At 41.4% G+C, this 21,709-nt stretch overlaps 1 protein-coding gene across 2 annotated transcripts; it reads left to right on the top strand.

Moving 5' to 3' along the window:
- Window positions 1–1,633: 1,633 nt before the first annotated feature.
- On the top strand, window positions 1,634–17,765 carry TRMU (tRNA mitochondrial 2-thiouridylase). 2 transcript variants are annotated; one of them, XM_034442073.3, is made up of 11 exons: window positions 1,634–2,157; window positions 4,210–4,375; window positions 6,094–6,200; window positions 6,554–6,676; window positions 8,096–8,268; window positions 9,288–9,341; window positions 9,462–9,528; window positions 11,816–11,916; window positions 13,786–13,930; window positions 14,266–14,348; window positions 17,467–17,765. In XM_034442073.3, the coding sequence occupies exons 1-11, from the start codon at window positions 2,070–2,072 to the stop codon at window positions 17,617–17,619; spliced, it is 1,260 nt and encodes a 419-aa protein (XP_034297964.2). In that variant the 5' UTR covers window positions 1,634–2,069; the 3' UTR covers window positions 17,620–17,765. The 2 variants fall into 2 exon arrangements, with proteins under 2 accessions (XP_034297964.2, XP_034297965.1); XM_034442074.2 differs by lacking the exon at window positions 4,210–4,375 and having other exon boundaries at window positions 1,832–2,157.
- Window positions 17,766–21,709: the final 3,944 nt, after the last annotated feature.

Genomic DNA, 21,709 nt, shown 5'->3' with positions numbered 1-21,709 from the left:
TGCTCTGCTTTTTGAAGGGATTTTTTTTTTAAAAAAACACAATTTTGGTAGGCAATCTGCTGTGCTTGACCCATTTTTCTCTCCCCACCCTTCACAAGAGCAGAGATTGGACAAGAAGAGATGATTAAACAGCAAGTTGGCACACAATACGAAATATACCTGTTTGACTATGCACTTGTGGCTCTCCGCTTCGGAATCTGCATTCCTTTCTCAACTGTATTGTCAATGTATTCTCAACTCTCGTGATCCCTTCCTCTCCAAATTCTCCAGCCTGCATTGGGGAGAGGGGGGGATTGCCTAGTTCTTCCAACATGATTTATTCAAATAGCATGGGATCATCTGAAGATTTGCTCACTGACAAATCAAGCATAGGTTCGGATGCAGGAGAATTGTCATTTTCTACCAGTTCAGATTGTTATGCTGCTCTCCCACACCTGTCAGTGATATCAGGGTAGCTGCCCAGCAAAATAAGATTTCCCATTTCACTGCATGGCCTCCCATCACTCATTCATAGGGATACATTAAAACACGTTGAGCTAGGAACTGACTTGGAAATGTGTTGGACACAGTGGAAAAGGCTAGTAGGAAAGATGGAGGCTCTCTTGATGCCCAGGTGAGGGTGGCTGTAGAGGTCAGGGACCATAGGTCACACCTGCACCAACTTCAAGTAGTTATAAAGCACCAGGCTGAACCCACTTCTGATAAAAGGAATGAAAAATCATTAAGTAACGAGAAAAAAAAGGAAACATGGCACATTTACATTAAGGCTAACTGCAAGTGGGAAAAGGGAATTCTTATCCAGCGTTTATCATTTTAAGAAAGGTCAGGTGACCTGTCTTTACATAAGTTCCTTAAGATGGTTATCCAAGAATAATATGGGAATCATCAACTAACAAGATAGTATAGTCTTAAGAATAAAAAAAAGTACCTCTGTTTAAGGTAGTGTTTTTCAAACTTGGCAACTTGATGTGTGGATTTCAATTCCTAGAATACCCCAGCCAGCATGCAAAGTAGGGAAATTCTGGGATTTGAAGGCCACACTTCTTCAAGTTGCTAAGTAGGAAAAATAATGGTTTAAGGCAGGGGTCTCCAAACCTTGGGCACTTTTAAGACTTGTGGACTTCAATTCCCAGAATTCTGAGAACTGAAGTCCACAAGTCTTAAAAGTGCCCAAGGTTGGAGATCCCTGGTTTAAGGAATGGTTCATAAAAGTATAGAATTTGCCTTGGTGTAAAATATTTTTTTACTTTTTATTATTCATATTTCTATGCCGCCCACTCTCCGAGGACTCTGGGCGGCTTACAGCAAAGACAGGATACTAAATAGCATATTTTCCCCAACAATCTGGGAATATAATGGAATGGGAATATAATGTAATATAATGGAACGGGAATGAAGTGGAATAGAATAGAATGGAAGGGACCTTGGTGGTCATCTAGTCCATCCCTCTATTGAAGCAGGATACCCTGCAGACAAGTTTCTTAAAAACCTCCAGTGACGAAGCGCCCACAATTTCTGAAGTTGTTAAGCTTCATATTGGCAGAACAGCAGCAACCTATTCAAAACGAGCGATCCCAAAACAGGTTTAGCGAATCTGCACCGGCCCAGTCTGCTACAGCGAGCGGTTAAGGCCTCTGGTTCGAGACCGGGGAGACCCAGTCCCTTTCTCTCAGACCCGAAAAGCAATCGATGGCAAAAACAGCTGCAAAATCTTCCTAAGGCCGCCAGGAACCATCCCTGACTCGGAAGGTGCGCGCACACGTGCACACGGGTGTCCTCCAGCGGTTGCTCCCATTCCTCCGCCTGAGGTGAATCCAAAAAAAAGGCAGGACTCGAGCTTCCATCCTCTTCCTCACCCAAAGATAAAAGGCCAGGAAAGGCCCTCCTCCCACAGTCGGCCCTCCTCCCGAGGGAGAGCGGAGGAGAAGGCCGCTTTCCCCGGCCTTTTGTGAGCTCAGCTCCGCCCACAGACGGGCCCCGTCCTGCCTCTGCCCCGCTTCAGGTGACGGTTGGGGCCGCGGTCGGGGAAAAAGAAGCGCGGCCGGCTCTCGAAGCAGCGAAGCCAGACCATGATGGGGGCCGCTCGTCGGCACGTGGTGTGCGCCATGTCTGGCGGGGTGGACAGCGCCGTGGCGGCTCTGCTGCTGAGGCGGAAAGGTGAGGCTTCCCTGAGCGGAGAACGGAGGGGGCAGAAAGCAGCCGGCCCCGTATTTCCTTTACGGCCTCCTTTAACTCCCCCCTCATCCATCCGAGCTTTGTAGAACTTCCGTTCCGGTATATGGAGACTACAACTCCCGGCATCCCCCTTGCGAAGGCCTTTGAGAGGGGGTCGTAGTTAACCTCAGGTGGGCGAATCCTGAGGGAAGGACTGTAGCAATAGCACTAGCACTTACACCAGGGGTGGGCAACTGTGGCCCTTTTACAACCTGTGGACTTCAACTCCCAGAATTCCTGAGACAGCTTGGCTGTCTCAGGAATTCTGGGAGTTGAAGTCCACAGGTTGTAAAAGGGCCACAGTTGCCCACCCCTGATTTACACCTATATGTGGCTGACATGATAGCATTGTTCCAATATCTCGGGGGCTGCCACAAAGAAGAGGCAGTCAAACTCTTCTCCAAAGCACCTGAGGGCAGGACAAGAAGCAATGGGTGGAAACTAATCAAGGAGAGAAGCAACTTAGAACTAAGGAGAAACTTCCTGACACTTGGAACAATTAATCAGTGGAACAACTTGCCACCAGAAATTGTGACTGCTCCAACACTGGAAGTTTTTAAGGAGATGTTGGATAACCATTTGTCTGAAGTGGTGTAGGGTTTCCTGCCTAAGCAGGGGGTTGGACTAGAAGACCTCCAAGGTCCCTTCCAACTTCGTTATTCTATTCTAAAAATATACCGCTTCATGGTGCTTTACAGCTCTCTCTAAACGGTTTACAGAGTCAGCATATTGCCCCACAACAATCTAGGTCCAAATTATGAACATAGCTGCGCTTAATAATAGTTGAACAGACAGCACACCACAAAAGTCTCACTTTGGGATTCAGGGGTTTATTAGAATTTAAAACATAGCAAACATAAAGCCTTTGCTTTATTACATACTTTGTTTATGTAATTGTAGGCAATTACATAACATTGCATACACTTCCTCTTTTTCCACAGCCTCAGCCCCCCCCCCCCCAATCATTTTGGCACATAGGGAACTACTGTGTCCATGTCCGCTACCATTTCATCAAGTGCACATGCTGATTACAAATTTTCTTTTATACTTGCATCAGGCAATTTATGTCAGTATTGAACCCATCTCACCTCCCCAAATTCCCCTGCCCATTATTTTCCCCTCACACTGACCTCGGAAAGATGGAAGGCTGAGTCAACCTTGAGCCTGCTGAGATTCGAACTGCCAAATTGCAGGCAGCCGGCAGTCCTCAACATACAACCACAATCCAGCTCCAAATTTCTGTTGTTAAGTGAGACGTTTGTTAACTGAGTTTTGCCCCGTTTTACGACCTTTCTTGCCACAATTGTTAAGTTAATTGCAATTAAATTAGTAACATGGTTGTTAAGTGAATCTGGCTTCCCCTGTTGACTTTGCTTATCAGAAGGTTGCAAAAGGGGATCGCATAACTCCGGGACCCTGCAAGTGGCCTAAATATCAGTTGCCAAATGTCCTAATTTTGATCACGTGACCATGGGCGATGCCACAATGGTCGTAAGAGTGAAAAAGAGATCATAACTCACTTCTTTCATTGCTGTTGTAACTTTGAAAGGTCACTAAATGAATTGTTGTAAGTCGAGGACTACGTGTATTCAAAATGCTTTGCCCTTGCTATCTTTTGAAGCACATTTTTTAAGCTTCTCGGCCCTTCCTGCAACCCTGGACTCTCATAGTGATCTTCCATCCAAACATTTAGTCTGAGCTATTCAGTCCATTATTGCCTACATGTTTTGACACACCTAGCTAGAATGAAGATTTTCTACTTGTCATGTCCACAATTTACTATTCTGGGAATAGTATATTTTATATTAGCACAGTCACAGTTATCCAAAACTGGATAAAGTGTAGGAGATATGAGTTTTTGCCATTGATGATTCAAACACTTTTTAAAAGGGAAAGATTGAACATTATTTGTAAGGATATCCACAGTATGTTAAATTTTCTTGTATAGTATTGTCACTTATACTTTCTCATTTCTTACTTTCCCCATCTGAGCAGGATATGATGTGACTGGGGTATTCATGAACAACTGGGATTTAGTGGATGAAAAGGGAATTTGTCAAGGCAATCAAGATTGTGAAGATGCCTATAAAGTATGTCAGATACTCAATATTCCATTTCGCCAAGTTTCCTATGTTAAAGAATATTGGAATGAAGTGTTTAGGTAAGAGAATTTTCATAAATCTTTTGCTGAAAGAAAGCTTTTTTTTTTTTTTTAATTTGATTTATATGCCGCCCTTCTCCGGAGACTCAGGGTGGCTTACAATGCGTTAAGCAATAGCCTTCATACTTTTGTATAGTTATACAAAGTCAGCTTATTGCCCCCACAAACTGGGTCCTCAATTTACCTACCTTAGAAAGGATGGAAGGCTGAGTCAACCTTGAGCCTGGGGAGATTCGAACTTGCAGTAATTGCAGGCAGCTGGTGTTGATCACAATGCTATCAGTCTGCTGCGCCACCAGGCTCTTAGCTTTGTGTGACTGGGAAGATTAATAAGAGAAATAAAGAGAATGGGTTTCCTATGTAGGCTTTGCAAGCTTCCTTGACTAGCTCTTCTCTCCTCTACTGCTTTTTATAATCTAGCAAAGCATCAATGCTCTATGCCCGTGATGGCGAACCTATGGCACGCGTGCCACAGGTGGCACGTGTAGCCGTATTGGTGGTCACACGAACTCAGGTCCGGTGCGCATGCGCACGCTGGCCAGTTGATTTTCGGGCCTTCTAGGCCCACCGGAAGTAGGGAAACAGGCTGTTTCCTGCCTCCGGATGGCCTCGGGGGTGGTGGTGGGGAAGGCCTGTTTTTCTCTCTCCTCAGGTTCTAGAGACTTTCTAGAAGCCTGGGAAGGGCGAAAATGGCCTTCCCCACCCCCCAGAGGCCCTGCGGAGGCAGGAAACGGCCCGTTTGTGGCCTCAGAAGGCCTGGGGGGGGGAGGCAGTTTCTGCCCTCCCCAGGCTCCTAGAAAACCTCTGGAGCCTGGGGAGAGAGAAAAACGGGCCTATCGGGCCCACCGTGTCATCATGTGGCAGGAGCAGGGGGAGCGCGGGGGAGTCGGGTGCACATGCGCAGGGCAGGATGCAAAGAATTATGGGTGTGGGCATGCACACGCGAGATCCCCCCGCACTCCCCCGCTCCTGGCACGCGATGGCAAAAAAGTTAGCCATCACTGCTCTATGCTTTGGTTAAGAAAGTATATATGAAAAATGGCCCAATTTTAGAACATTCTGAAGTCTAATAAAACTTCTTTGCTTCTACAAGTAAAAACAATCCTCTATGGACCCAAAGGAAGCTTATTGGAAGAGCTACAAATGATAAATTAAAGATACAGACTTCGCTGAGTTGAATTTAACTTCTGATGACTACAACACAGCCACATGGTTTTCTTGGGGATAATATGGAAGTAATTCACCATTTCCTATTTATCGTATATGGCTACTCCTTGACTTACAACCATTCATTTAGTAACTGTTTGAAATTACAACAGCATTGGGAAAAAATTATAGCCAGTCCTCACACTTATGACTGTCACAGCATCCACTTGATCACATGGTTAAAATTTGGGCATATAGGAACTGCATATATTTATGATGGTTGCAGCATCCCAGGGTCATTTGAAAAATACTACTATAAATCAATCCTTTTTTCAGCCATGTCATTTTTAAATGATTAAAATGAGCTAATTATAAACTGAAACAACTTCAGTAAAATCTGGTCAGGGCAAAGAGTATTCTCTATGCTGATCAGCTACTTCTGATGAATTTGATATGATTCAGGTGTTTAGCTTTATATCAAGTAATTGGGATTCTTGATGGAGCAGTAAACATGCTTCTGCATTTCCAAAAACTCATAATCATTTTAATGTTTTTTTCCCCCTTACCTACAGCTACCTTTTAAATGAATATGAAGTTGGACGGACGCCTAATCCTGATATTATATGTAATAAAAACATCAAATTCAATTATTTCCTACACTATGCTATGAATAACATTGGTAAGTTCTACTTTCAGTGGTGTTTTCCTTTCTGAAAAATGAAGATGTGGAATAAACCTAAAAATCAGTCCCAATTTTGCATACAATCTTTTTACAGCGTATCAAGATCTGGCTTTTCAGATCAATCTGTGTCTTAATTGAAGGCGTAGTCTTACACTTTTGTATTCAGAGAAAGCATTACTGAATTCAGTGATGTTTCCTCCTGACCAAAGTGGGACAGGTACAGAAATATCAGGGATATTGAGAAATATCAATATGAGGAATATCATAAAAACAAAAGTCGGGAAATATATTAGACGTCTTGCTAAAATAATAGTATCTAATTTGCCTTTATTTTTTCAAAATCATACCAGGAGCTGATGCAATAGCAACTGGACACTATGCGAGGACCTCCCTGGAGGATAATGAAGTTTTTCATCAAAAATACAAACAAGAAGCACGAGGACTATTCAGAAATAGATTTGAAATAAGAAACAGTAAGTGCTCCACTGTTTAAAGCATCAATTCTCAGTCATCCAGGTCATGGTTGTCCCAAAGATGCTTTTTCAGAAGGCAACTGGACTTCCTTGTTTTTCTTTGACGACATTTCACTTCACATACAAGAAGCTTCAAACAGATTTCCAGAAAAAAATGGCAGATTACAGGAATCATTTACACTTCAGTTTGAAATGCAGACAACACAGACTCATCCCCAACAGCCTGTGCCTATCTTCAACAGTGAAGGGACACAGGGCAGAAAAACATCCTTCAGCCAAGAAGGCTCCACACCCATTTGCACTACTCAGGTGACCCTGAGGACACAGATAAACCTCCAAGTGGCCTCAATGACTCTCTAGAGCAGAGGTCAGCAACCTGTGACTCTAGAGCCACATGCGGCTCTTTGGGCCCTCTGCTGTGGCTCCTTGTCTGGTGATCCCACCACTGGCTGGCCCCACCCCTTGCCCTCCCCTACCAGTCACTCCTTGCCTGGCCTGAGAAGGTAAGGGCGACGGCAGGTGATGGAGAAGCAGCCAGGGCAGAGACAGAGAGATACAGAGAGAGGGGGAGAGAGAGAGACATAAAGAGATACAGAGAGGGGGGGAGGGAGGGGAGGGAGAGAAATGTCAAAAGGGTTTTGTGGTTCCCGGTGTTTTTAACAACTGGTTCTCTGCCCTAATGACCGGCTGGGTAGGCATCGCGGTGTGTGTGTCATGTGACTGGTGGAAGTGAGTGACATCGAGTTGACCACGCCCACCCAGGTTTTGTGGCTCCCGATGTTTTCTTTTCTGTGGGAAACGGGTCCAAATGGCCCTTTGAGTGCTTAAGGTTGCAGACCTCTGCTCTAGAAGAATGCAAATGACCAGCTGCCTGAAAGGAATATAAATCCTTCCATTCCCCACCATCCAGTCAGAGCTGAAGAAGCTTCTTGGATGAGAAGCAAAACGTCTTCAAAGAAAAACAAGAAAGTCCAGTTGCCTCTTGAAAAAGCATCTCTAGCATCAATTAGTATAATGAAATGAATGGTTAGTAGTAGGCGCCTTGTCTGCAAAACTCTTAGATTAAAACTGGAAAATAAGATGAAGAAAACAGCTAATTGATGTTACATTTTTGCAGAAAGAAAATGGTTAAAAAATCATCTGCATTGGATTTAAAGTAGTATATCATATATCATATTGATTATATATCAAAGTATCATATCACATTATATATCATCATCTTGATATCAAAGATACCGTATCATAATCAAGAGCCTCTTTACTGAATATTCTTTGAAACAAAATCACATTTTTTATTTGTTACTTCAGCTTTCTTGGTATATAGTATTAACTGCATAGTATGTTGGCTTGTTTTATTGTTTTCTGCCATGTTACTATTTTCTGTGATTTAAAGAATCGAACCAAATTTTCCTCTTGCAGCTGTCAAACTTCTTCAGGGAGCTGATCACAATAAAGACCAAACATTCTTCCTCAGTCAAATTTCTCAAGAAGCTTTGCAGAAAACGATTTTTCCTCTTGGAGACTTAACAAAAGACTTTGTGAAGAAGATAGCTGCAGAACATCAGCTTTATCATGTGTTGAAAAAAAAAGAGGCATGGTAACATTTCCTACTCAAAGAACTCAATCATTATAAGGGGGGGATCTATCATTATAACTTAGAGCAGTGTTTCTCAATCTTACACATTCATTTTCCTCTTCATACTTCATAGTGTTCCCCTGAAGCCTGGTCCATATGTGGAAGAGCTACTCTTCCATTAAGATCAGGGGTTTGCTGCTGGGGGTTCGCAGGGGTTTGGGAGAACCTCTAGCTAAGATTCTGTGCAGTTCGGAAAACCCCCAAATCCCACTCCTGGCTGGCCCCGCCCCGCCCCGCCCACCCCATCCCTCCAGGAGTCCCCACGCGGCCCGTTTTGGATGCAGGTAAGTGCAGGGCGTGCACGGAGGCTCGGGGAGGGCAAAAAAATGGGCCTACCGGAAGTTTGGGAAGGGCCTCCGGGGCCTGGGGAGGCCGTTTTTGCCCTCCCGGAGGCTCAAAGAAAGCCTCTGGAGCCTGGGGAGGGCAAAAACACCCCCGCCCACCATGGTGCAGGAGGCCAACTAGGCCACACCCACCATGGCCACGCCCACCCAGCAACTGGGCAAAGAACCCCTTGCTAAAATTTTTGAAGCCCACCTCTGATTAAGATGTGTGGATTACAACAAAAATTCCCCAGCCATCAATCGCCAAGTTTGAAAAACATTAGTTTAGACGCCTTTGCAATCTGGAAATGACCAAAAGCTGTTCTTTTGATTGATCATGTTTCTGGATAAAATTACCAATTGTGCCATTTTAGTGCTTTTGATCGTTTCTAAGACAGGAATTAGTTCTTCTAGCTTTCATTGCAGCCAAGTAGGATAGTCTTCTGATGAACACATATTTTTCTATGAGCTGTCGGCATTTCATATTGTTTATTTTTCCTCTAAAGTTCACTATATTTTTTTAAAGATTATTTGTGCATCTAGCCTGTTTCTAGATAGGTGGATTTGTAGGTGGGAATAGATAGATATAAAGTGCCATTATTTGAATTTTCCAAATCCCTAAAGGATGACCATCAATTGTGTTTTATTTTAGAGCATGGGCCTCTGTTTTGTTGGTAAAAGGGATTTTTCAGAGTTCCTCCTTGAGGTGAGAAATTACTGATTCACAATTTTTATGAACACGTGTACATTTTATTTTATTATTACTTTCAAAGTTATTACTTTTAAATGGAATTTAAATTGAGAGGATGTTTTTCCCCCCTTGTAGTATCTGCAACCACGTCCAGGAAATTTTGTCTCCATTGAAGATGGCAAAATTCTTGGAAGACATAAGGGTGAGCAAGTGTTTTTTCATTCAGTTCCTATTAAATGATGTGAAATATAAAGATCTCTACATTAACACCCCTCCCCCCCCGAATTTAGCAACATAAAACTCAGTAAATCTTTAGTTTTCCCCAAACTGTCTCATCACCTTCAGCCATGATGGCTCAGTGTTAGAGTGCAGTATTGCAGGCTACTTCTGCTAATTGCCAGCTGCGAGCAGTTTGGCAGTTCAATTCCCACCAGGCTCAAGGTTGACTCAGCCCTCCATCCTTCCGAGGTGGGTAAATTGAGGACCCAGATTGTTGGGGGCAATATGATGACTCTGTAAACCGCTTAGAGAGGGCCGTAAAGCAGTGTGAAGTGGTACGTCTAAGTGCTAATGCTATTACCTGGCAATGGATTCGAATGAATTTGGAAACCCAAGCCCCTACAATATCCTCTTGTTAAAAACATCTGGCCACAAAAGCTTCGAACTAAGTGGCGAGTTACTAAACATTTGGTTACTGTTTTTATTAGGTGATACTGTCTAAGGAAGTGGGATTTTATAAAGTGAACAAAATGTGGATCCTTTAATCTCCTTAAAAATAAAAGGTGTAAAGCAGGCTAAACATAAACATACTTAAGAAAGGAATCTATTAATGCTGAAAATTAGACCAGACTTGTAAGGGGAGAATAATGTTTTTTCAGGGAGATAGGAGGAGTAATAATTACTCGGCTTGGCCTGGGGGGTTCGAGGAGGTGGTTTGCATATGGAAAGAGATTCCATAGGATGGCGCCTGGAATTTTGATCAGTCCAAGTGGGAGAGGAGATGGGTTAAACTAAGCCTGGACATTGGGAGAAGATGTTGTGTGGTTTCTTTGACATCTGACATCTTATTTGACTGCAGATCTTTTGAGAGAGGTGGGGAGAAAAGAGGGAAAGGAAAGGGAAGGGAGAGGAGAGGAGAGGGAAGGAAAGGAAAGGAAAGGAAAGGAAAGGAAAGGAAAGGAAAGGAAAGGAAAGGAAAGGAAAGGAAAGGAAAGGAAAGATCAGTTTCAGAGGCAATGCCTCTGAAAGCTCAATAGAGCTTTCCAGGCTCCTTTTGGTAGACAACTTTCCAGAACAATTATTTTAGCTATATTTTAATTATATTATTTGAATTACTATTGTTATTATCAGTATTATTATTGATGGCTAATAAGTTGTTGTTGGAAAAAACAGTGACTGCTGTCTAGGAGTATTTCAGAAAACCTGCCAGAGATATATTGCTGATGATTGTATTACAACGGAGCAGTTTATAAATCCAATCAATCAGCATTCACATTCTTGTGCTTGTGTAATTACCAAAGCCTAACATGTTAATATATATTATTTTAAACACATCTGGCTGCAATTCTACACTGAGGTAATTGTTGGTTAAGAGTGCTGATTATATTCAGAACTCATTCTCATGTTCCGAAATTTCTATTACATCTTTTACGAAAATTACCTTTGCCCAACCTAAGCTCGTTTGTGGATTGTTGACTTCCAGCACCATTGGGGGCCTACCCGCTTAAGACAAGTTGTGTCCCCTTCATTTCGATGCATATTGAGAGAGTTAAAAGTACTTTGAGCTACTTTTTGCTAGTGTTATTGGAACTTGGAAGTAAGTCACATTGGAATCGGTTTAGAGATGAGATATTGGTTAGGATGAAGCTGTTACATTGATTCTTAAGCATAATGAGTTTAAATTTCAACCATACATTCTGTTTTTTAGGGAAATTAATCTATATAAACTCTTGGCAGATTATTTTAATCTGTAATGTGTGCTTGCTGGAATTCTATTTTTCCCCGATGAAATACAGAAAATCCTGTTGTAGTTAATAGCATTTTCACAGAGTAAGCTTATACTTGATACCTGATACCTAATTTTCTGTTTCCTTTTTTTGGTGCTTTTGTTAATAAATACTGCTCCAGAGTCGTAGGTACTAACTTGTAATTGATCTTATTCAGCTTGTTCAAGATACAAATCTCATTCCTAGCCAGCTTGGATGATAGCATTTAGAATCATAGAGTTTGGAGGACCAGAGGGAAGAGGGTAAGGGACCACATACTGGTTGCAACAGCATAATCAAAGACCTGCCCCTTTATTGGGATGTTGGTTAGGATGAGACTGTTAAACATGAGTTTAAATGTCAACCATACATTCAGTAGTTGTGTGTTTCTTTTCTGCATTTTGCCTCTTGACTAAACAGCTGGTATTCTTAATCTTTTCTTTCCCTTTTGTTTTCAACATATCTGTGGGTTATATTTTAAAATATGTATCTTGCTTTTCTTAGGTTGCTTCTTATATACGTTTGGCCAGAGAGCTAAGCTCAGAATCGGCAGTAATGCATGGTTTGTTGTAGATAAAAACATTGCCTCTGGGGAAGTTTTTGTGGTAAGTTTGCTTGCATTTGTACCGTTTGTGATTGCTGCCTAAAAGAATGTGGTTATTACTGGCCCAAGATTCTTGGCTTTTGCATACAAAAGAAAAACCAAAGCTGTTAAGTCAACCGGGTGTCGAGAAGTTTCTTTACATCCTGTTCAAACTAGCTTTTGATCAACAGAAAATTGAAAAGGACTTTGGCACAAAGTATGCAATAAACGGCAAGCAATGAAAGAAATGATCAGACTGTTGAGCTTCACTTTAAAAGAAGCATGCCTTCATCCTAAGTGTTTCATCTTTAAGTCAAACCATCATCCTGATGCCATAGTTCTATTGTTAGTGATGGTTCCTGTCGCAGTTTGGAAGGGCTGATTTGTACAGTGCATCCTTAGATTCCTGCTTCTCTCTTCCCCTTATCAAAGGGTAATAGATGCCCATTTGTGAGGGTGGAAACTGCTGTGAGATTTCGATTATTGTATCAAGGGTCACACAATGTGATAGCAGCACTGGGAGGGGCTGAGCAAGCAGCAGCACCTTGATGGACATGCTGAAACTGTCCACTTGCTGCCTCTTTCATCAATATTTCCCTATTCCCATGGATGGGGTAAGGATACACAAGTAGTCCTCACATAGCAACTTTGCAATTACGCCAATGATGAAACAGTAACTTTATGTCCAATTCTTGCATTTATGCGGATTGTAAGGCAAAGAAAGGTGGAAGTAAGATCGTAGGTGCAGTTGTGCATTGCTTAATAACTGCTTCGCTTAACAATGGAGTTGCCGTTACTAACTGAAGTCGCTAAATGAGAACTACCTATACTTAATATGCTCCTTTAAGCCTAAATTTATATGGGGAGCAGTGTCTCCACTCTTGTAGCAGTGCTTTTGTTCTTTTTTGGCCCTTTAAATGATGACATTTTGGAGCTATAGCACTCACTTAAGATTAATATCTACCTGTGCAAAAACATAATTTCTTGTTCATGTTACTTTCATAGCTTTAGCTACGTATAAGCTAATTATGGTTAAAACAAACCATGGTTAGGTTTTAGGCCCAACCTTTCTTGCTTTGTGCAGGAAACAAAACATTCCATAACAGTTACCAGTATATAGTGCAATGTTTTGTGATCTTGGCAACTTTGGACTTCAATTCTCAAAATTGTGTGAATTGAAGTCCATGTGTCATAAAGTTGCTAAGATTGAGAAACACTGATCTAGTTTAACTGTATAAGCCTGTTAGTTTCAATAAATTACTGTATGACCCATGAGGGCTCAGCACCCTGGGGCCTGTGGTCCCGAATAGCTATTGGAGACCCCTGTGATCATCTTACTAGCAGCCAACAACATGGCTATTGAAAATTAGCAGACTACTTCCCTTATTTTGGAAGGCGGAGCCCATAAAGGTCTAATTATATAAAAGGCTTCAGATAGTTTTAAGATAGTTCAAATAAAGAGAGAAGAAATCGAAAGGGAAAAAATAGAAATCCTGGCCAGCTGGTTCTATATGGTATATAGCTTACTATACGGTAGGTCAAGTTTAGCATTGCCTTTTGGAAAATGGTAAGTAATATTAAATTTGCCCGCCTCAGCGTTCCATCAAACCACCCTGTGATATTTCCTATGGTCTCCCCTTTATAAAACAAATAAAATGAGCATTCTTCCCAGATTGTTGAAAACGAATGCAATAAAGATTGCATTTATCATCGCTGTGATAGAAAGAGGACCTAATGATTGATGTTTTTACCTCCACTCTCAAAGCAGAAGTTTTATTTTGCCTTCCAATTTAACTTTGAATTTTTGTTTCCTTTTACCTGTTGCTAATTTTATCTATATATAGTACTGAGAGGCTCAGTTGTAAATTAAAATTTTTGCATCCTTCTGAAGGCTCCCTGCAGGGATCACCCTGCACTTTACAGAGATCTTTTACGGACAAGCAGAGTGCATTGGATTGCTGAGGAACCTCCTGCAGAACTCATTCAGAACAAAATGATGGAGTGCAATTTCCGCTTCCAACACTTGATGGCGCTAGGTGACTAGTCTTTGTTAATGGGAAGATCTTGGTGGCACACATGGCACAGATAGAGGGCATTTATAGAAGGAAATATTTACAGGATATGTTTATAGAAGGAAACATGTTATTTGCTCAGATTACAAATACCATTGGCTGAGAACACAGGTTCTGAAGTTTTAATTTCTGGTTTTAATTGGGGTTTATGTGTTTGTAAAGGGTATTTTCTAAATTCTGTATTTAATTCTGGTGGTTTGATTGTTTAATTATGTGAGCCAGCCTAAGTTATGTAGCTGGGCAATCAAATCAAATCCATAAAAGTCAATCACTTAACGGCTGTTTTTTTTTATTCCTAGTACCTTGTACATTAACCCTAAATCAAGATGGATCAGTATGGTTGACTCTGTCTAAGCCAATAAGGGATCTTACAGCAGGGCAGGTATGTGCTGAGCCTTCTTCTCTGTGATTATCTTAAATTTTCTAATCCTCGCAGGACGTATTTCCCTGTAAATACACTCAGTTGCACTTTTGAACAGATAAATTGAATAGCAAAGTATGAAGCAGATTTTGTCCACGCACTGTATAACTGGACAGTTTGTTCATACATATTATTGGTTGATTTATTAAACAATTACATATGAGCGAGTAGAAAATCTCAGCAGGAATCTTGGTTCTATACGTTACTATTAACAGCTGAATGTTTGAACATGATCCAACACGGCTGGCGTGATTCATAATAATTTTCCCTTGAGTTTTGTTTGATTCTCAACACCGAGAGGAAGGTTTTATAAACATCTGTATTGCGTTTGTCCGCTAGCAATGGTAATAATGAGGGAAATTAAGCTATATTAAGCTATACCTATAGGTATTTACTTGCAAGGAGGCCTCATTTATTCTCCAAGAAAAACATTGTTAATAGTATTGAAGGAAATGGAATAGAATATGTGCAGAAGATATCTGATATGATCTATGGATCTCAGCAAAGGTGTGGTGGGAAGGCAAGCCTGCTCTGTCTACATTTATCCTGGATAAGATGATCCACTTTTTTTTCCTGGTTAAGATTTATTTTATTTATTTATTTAGTTTGTCAAACATGTACAAGAAAACAGATATAAATATAAACATGGACATGAACACAGGAAATGAGTACGAATAAATGGGGACAGTAGGACAGGGACAATAGGCACCCTGGTGTGCTTATGCACCCCCCTTACAGACCTCTTAGGAATGGGGTGAGGTCAACAGTAGACAGTCTAAGGTTAAAGTTTTGGGGGTTTGGGGATGAAACCACAGAGTCAGGTAGTGCATTCCAGGCATTGACCACTCTGTTGCTGAAGTCGTATTTTCTGTAGTCGAGTTTGGAGCGGTTTACCTTTAGTTTGTATCTATTGTTTGCCCATGTATTACTGCAGTTGAAGCTGAAGTAGTCATTGACAGGTAGGACGGTGTAGCAGATAATTTTGTGTACTACGCTTAGGTCAGACCGTAGGCGGTGTAGTTCTAGATTGTCCAAGCCCAAAATTTGAAGTCTGGTGGCATAAGGGATTCTGTTGTGAGCAGAGGAGTGGAGGACTCTTCTCGTGAAATACCTCTGGACTTGCTCAATTGTATTAATGTCCGATATACAGTGTGGATTCCAGGCAGACGAGCTGTATTCGAGAATTGGTCTAGCAAAGGTTTTGTATGCCCTAGTTAGCAGTACAATGTTACCGAGAAGAAGCTTCGCAAGATTAGGTTAACAACTCTTAATGCCTTTTTGGCAATGCTGTTACAGTGAGCTCTGGCACTTAGATCATTTGAGATGAGTACTCCTAGGTCCTTGACAGAGTGAGAGATTCAGTAGTCTAATGTTCAGTTAGAACTGTTTCTCAATCTCAGCAATTTGAAGATAGGTGGACTTCAACTCCCAAATTTCCCCCAACCAGCTGAAGCGGGCTAGAAAAATTCTGGGACTTGAAGTCCTCCCATCTTCTCAAGTTGGTGAGATTGAGAAACATTGAGAAAGCTATTTGAGAATTTTTGGGGAAAAAAAATACACTTCTTTACTTGACTAAATACAGTGGAACTCTACTCTTTCTCTGCCCTTCGTTGCCTTCTCACCACAGTTAACACAGCAAAAATAGCAACTGTAATGGAAGAAGAATGATAGCTTTCATTAATTAGCAAAAAACATTCAGAGGGCTTGTTAAGCTGCAGGCTTTATCAAGTCCTGTCATGCAAGCTGACGTTGTGGAATAGATTCTGTAAATAACCGAGAGTCTGTGAAAAAGAGTAGGATGTAAGAGCTCTACCCAGTTGGTAAAAAAAATTCTCAGCATTAAGAAATATCTGAATCACGGTTGCTTAAAAACGGTGAGAAAATTCAAATTTTAAATCGTGCATATTTTTAACAAAGGAAATAATGCAGCTGGAAAAAGGGAGAGACTCCATTGAATTCCTTAATTCAGCGCGTTCGTTCTAAGATGTGTGAATATAACCCGTTGTGATTCACTGTTGATAGGTTTGCTGGATTGTTATAATGAACTCAATATTTCAGACTTCTTTGGGAAGCTCTCCTTACCATGTGAACTGAAAAAAAAAAATCTGTTTGAATGCAAGAATTATCCTATGATAATTTACTTAGATGCTACTTTTTATCAGTTCAATTTACACGGCTAAGAAAGATACCTAATAATTATGGTAATAATTATGCTAGCCATGAATTCACCTTCCTATTCTCTACGTCAGTGGTCACCAACTGGTGGTCAGTGGTCCACGAGAAAATTTTGGTGGTCCTCAGAAAAATTATTTGCATTTTTTATATTGCACTAAATCAGGGGTCCTCAAACTACGGCCCCTGGGCCGGATACATGCAATTAACGTTTCTGTTGCTGCAGAGAGTCTCCCCCTTCGGGGTCTTTTTGTGTGGGTTGGGGGGCAGAAATTCCGACTTGGGATCTGCTTCAGCCTCATGGTACAGGCTTTGGGCGAAGAGCTGGAGGGCCTCGTTCCAGTGGGACAGCGTCATGGCCGGGAACTAGCTGACCATCTCAGCCCGCTGAGCCTCCAGGCGCCGGTACCTGGCCTTGCACTCCTGCAGGTCTTCCCTCTGCTTGGAAGGCCTATGCTCGTAGTCCTCAGTGAGCTGCTTCTACTGAGCCTCCTTCTCGGTCAGATCCAATTTGAACTGAGCCAGCTGTTTTGCCAACTCTTTCTCATGGTGGCTGCTTAGCTCCAGCAACTGCTTTCTGTTGGGGCCCTAAGGACCCCAGGCGGGGAGTAGCGAGTAGAGGCTGGCAAGGCGCCCCTCGACGTGAGTGACATTGAGTCACATGACCACCCAGTCACATGACCACCTTGCCATGCCCATCCATCTGATCATTAGGCAGATCATATTAGTGGTCCGCGGGATTTAAAATTATGAATTTAGTGGTCCCTGAGGTCCAAAAGGTTGGTGACCCCTGCTCTACGTCATATGGGATGTTTAAAAGCTGAGTAGTCAGGTGACACACACATACCCTTCTCAATCACAGCCTCACGCTTCATACAGTACAAATTGTCACTCTTCTGTCTTCCAGTTTGCTGTTTTCTACAAGGGAGATGAATGCCTAGGCAGTGGCATGATTCTGAGACTGGGGCCTTCGGTCTTTATTTTGCAACAAGGCAAAAACAGGGAGACCACTGGGGAGAACATATCAGCTGATGAGGTCACAGTCCAGCCGACCAAATGATTTCTTGCTTTCTTAAAACCAAGCAGTGTTGTGTGTTTTTTAAAAAAAACTGGTTAGTCAAAAGCCTTGGAATGATCGTCGGATACATGAATGCACATCTGGATGTGTTTGGAATTTATCTGGAAAAATAAAACGGTTGTGACATATGGAATGACTCTTCTTGGTGAGAAAATGGTTACCTTTCCCCATCTCTTGAAGCCCAGCCCTGTGCAGAAGTTGAACAGAAGGCAACAACGCTCAAATAAGTGTGCATAGGATTGCCATGTAACATATCCTGTTTGAAGAATCCTGTTAAGATCATGCAAGTAAGTTTTTTGGAATGTGGAACAGTAGATTTATGGCTAAATCTACTGTCGTGAGATCACAATGGACTTCTTTATCCTCTTTCTCAATATTTGCCTTTTGGTTGCCCATCTTGTAAACTTTCAAACCAGAAAGCCATTAGCAAGTTGGAAGGCAATGTTACAGCTCAAAGATAGATAAGACAATTGGTGTGTGTGTGTGTGTGTGTGTGTGTGTGTGTGTGTGTGTGTGTGTGAATGAGAATGCTGGGGATATCTACAGATCTCTTTTTTCTTTTCCTATGAAATGTCCTAGTATGTGTTAATTAATTGAAGTGCAACAACTAGGAAAAATTCTTGGCTCTTGAACATGCTGGCAACTTCAAAAGATAATATTTTGAAGAACCTTCTGATATTTGCCTTTATCTATGAAAAAGCTGCTTTGTGTAATCGCTTCAGCTGTATTTGGGTATTCCAGCTCTCAACACAAGAAGAATTGTATTGGGGAGATGACTAGATCAGGCCCCACATTTTCTGCTCCTCTCATCTCTGTCATTCTCCACAAGTTAGAGGGGACACGTCTCCAGTGAGAATCCTGCTTTCTACAAGCAGATTCCCCATCAGGTTTCAAGCCTAAACAGAGCCAGAGTTTACTGCATTCTCTTCTATATCTCCAATGAGGGTGGAGGATAAATAAGCCTTTAATAAACTAAAGAATAACATTAAAGGTGGCATTGAAAATCATTGAAGAAAATGGCATTTTCCTGTTCTGTAATTTTAAGAAAAATCATTTTTAATGGCAAGACAACACACACAATGTAGATAATGTGGGAAATGTTAGTCTTCTATATAGCCTGCTTATTTTAAAGAGGAAAATCTCATAGATTCATCTCAAGTCCAAAATTTCTACAATGTCTTTTTTTCCTGTACTTAAAGTGAAATAATGTCTCTTTTGAGGAAAAGTGTATTATGAGTCAGATTCATAATTGCCTATTATTTCAGAGTTTTCATTTTTTGACACAAATTAACTGTCAAGTTGATATAACACGAACCCTACCTATGTACTTAAATTATTAATTCATTCCTTTAGGTTTGAAAGCTTTTGATATGTATTGCAAGTAAACAAAAGCTCATGCTTTGTCAAGTGAAAACGTTTTAGATTTTAGTGATTATTTTACAAATAACTTGAAAGACTCATAGAACAACATTTCAGTCAATAAGCTTTTAATCATGTTTTATATTTCAACGTGTGAGAGATGTATTTTGGGAGAAGAGGCTATGAGCAATATTGAAGCATCAAGTTGGAACAAGCTGTTCTCCCATGAAGACCAAGGATGGCTTTAGAGCTGCATCATAGCAACCAGAGTTTCTATGGTAACAAAATGATTCAGTCTATATGACAGGTTGTAGCACCTGCAACTACATTCCCTCCCCTTTTTTTTCAGCCTAGACCAGGCTATCCTTCTATCCATGACTATATTCACAAAGAAAAATCAAAATTGTATTTGTAAGTAATAACCTTATCAACATGATGTGCATTTTGTCTCTTTCTTTTCCCTATCTGGAAATTCCATACTATTAATGTATTTTTTGTTAGATCTCTGGAGATGAAAATTACTTGGAGGGAGGATCCTTAAACAATCAAGTATGTAATTGTTCCCTTTTGCATGATAATTTAGTATCATTACTAAATCACCGATTTAGTAATGCCACCGATAACCTCCCACCGGCCAATACGCTCCCACAGAGAGGGCCTCCTCAGGGTGCCGTCGGTCAGGCAATGTCGGCTGGCGATCCCCCGGGGAAGAGCCTTCTCTGTGGGGGCTTCTGCCTTATGGAACGAGCTACCCCCAGGGATACGACTGATCCCGGACCTCCGGACCTTCCGCCGGGCCCTGAAGACTTTTTTATTTCAGCAAGCCGGGCTGGGTTAAAAATCTTTTAATTGGGGAATTTTATGGGCAAGGGGTTTTAAATTGGGGAAGCCAAAGATAAATTTAATTTCGTTTTTATAGTATTTTAATGTTTGTATTGTGTGTTTTTAATTTTGGCTGTTCACCGTCCCGAGTCCTTCGGGAGAGGGGGCGGTATAAAAATTTAAAAAATAAATAAATAAATAAGTGAAATTATTGGAAATGATAACAGTGGGACCAATTTTTCTTCCACCATTCCTCAGATTGACTGATCCAGTTATTTCTATAGCTGCAGGTTTAGGGTATCCACAGGGTTGAAGTCAAGATGGCTGCTACAAAAACACAATTGATGAAGCTTCACCTGGTTTTTTTTTTTTAATCTCCATCATGTGCCATCTTAACTTTTTAAACCACACCCTGTGGACCCCTCGGCTGCTGGCTTTGTTGTGGCACTGCCAATTGGAGCAACTTCGAGCTAAAATAGCTGGTATTTATTTTAGTGTATAAAATGAAGTAAGTCTAAGTAGCTTGTGGCTACATAGTAAGTAATTTAAGTAAGTTACTTAGTAGCGGTGGCTCAGTGGCTAAGACGCTGAGCTTGTCGATCGAAAGGTCGGCAGTTCAGCGGTTCAAATCCCTAGTGCCGCATAACGGGGTGAGCTTCTGTTACTTGTCCCAGCTTTTGCCAACCTAGCAGTTCGAAAGCAGGTAAAAAATGCAAGTAGAAAAATAGGGACCACCTATTGGTGGGAAGGTAACAGCGTTCCGTGCGCCTTTGGCGTTTAGTCATGCTGGCCACATGACCACGGAGACGTCTTCGGACAGCGCTGGCTCTTTGGCTTTGAAACAGAGATGAGCACTGCCCCCTAGAGTCAGGAACGACTAGCACATGTGTGCAAGGGGAACCTTTACCTTTTAAGTAGCTTGTCTAGCATAAATTTCAGAACAGGACTGCAATGAACCAAACAGTTCTGGAACACTGAATGAACAAGCTGAAATACACACTCCACTACACCTACCAAGCCCCAACAGGTGTGTTGATTTCCACACAGTTGCTTAAGCCAAGGTGGGGTTTTCTGGAAGGCCATACTATTGGGAGGCCATTAAGTGTACTAGATCAAGGTAGTCCCCTCTATCACGCAGTATAGACTACCTCTAGTGTGGAAATGGAGAAGGGTGTCCTCTCAGCAGACAAGGTGTAGCAGTGGGTGTATATATTTACACGTGCCAAGAATCAGCCCTGTGCTATGATCTTGATCCTGAAAATAGGCTAACAAGACCTGCTTGCATTTTGTTTAAGATTACAAACATTTAGGCAGATAGGTCTGGTACAAGCCAGATGTTACTTTTTGTTATGAAGAAGCATATTGGAACCAAGAATAATCCTGGGTTTAGTGATAGTAATTAAGAGCAGTTGCAGAACAAAACGATTCACAAAGATACAATTATATGATTCTAAGCCCCCCTTTCTCCTCAGCAAATCCCTTTACAGAATGACAAACCCTGCCTTGTGTGTTCTGTGAGACATGCTTAGAAGAATGAAAGTATACTTTTTTTTGTTGCAAAAATTATCTTTTTCACATATATATTAACTTGGAATTCAAGATAGTCCGGGGCAAAAAAGAACCCTTTGTAAAGTTTCATGAATCATCATACATGGAAAATACGCTTTGACTATTATTTTATGTAAAATGATCCCATCAAGACTTACTGAACTATGAGAGTTGCATTGCTGGTTTTGCAATGTTTGTATTTGTGATAAATAATTATCAGATTTCATCTTTTAACACTACAGTAATTATCTTTCTGTCAGTCTCCCGGGATACCGCTGGGTATAATCCGATTTCCTTCGTAAATCTTCTTGATGATAGATCTTACACTTTCAGGCTTCTTTTC

This window comes from Pantherophis guttatus, chromosome 7, assembly GCF_059756535.1.
Source record: "Pantherophis guttatus breed Tessera chromosome 7, ASM5975653v1, whole genome shotgun sequence".
NCBI lineage: Eukaryota > Metazoa > Chordata > Lepidosauria > Squamata > Colubridae > Pantherophis > Pantherophis guttatus.
Note: the sequence above shows the minus strand (reverse complement) of the source record. Positions and strands in the feature narration are given on the sequence as shown.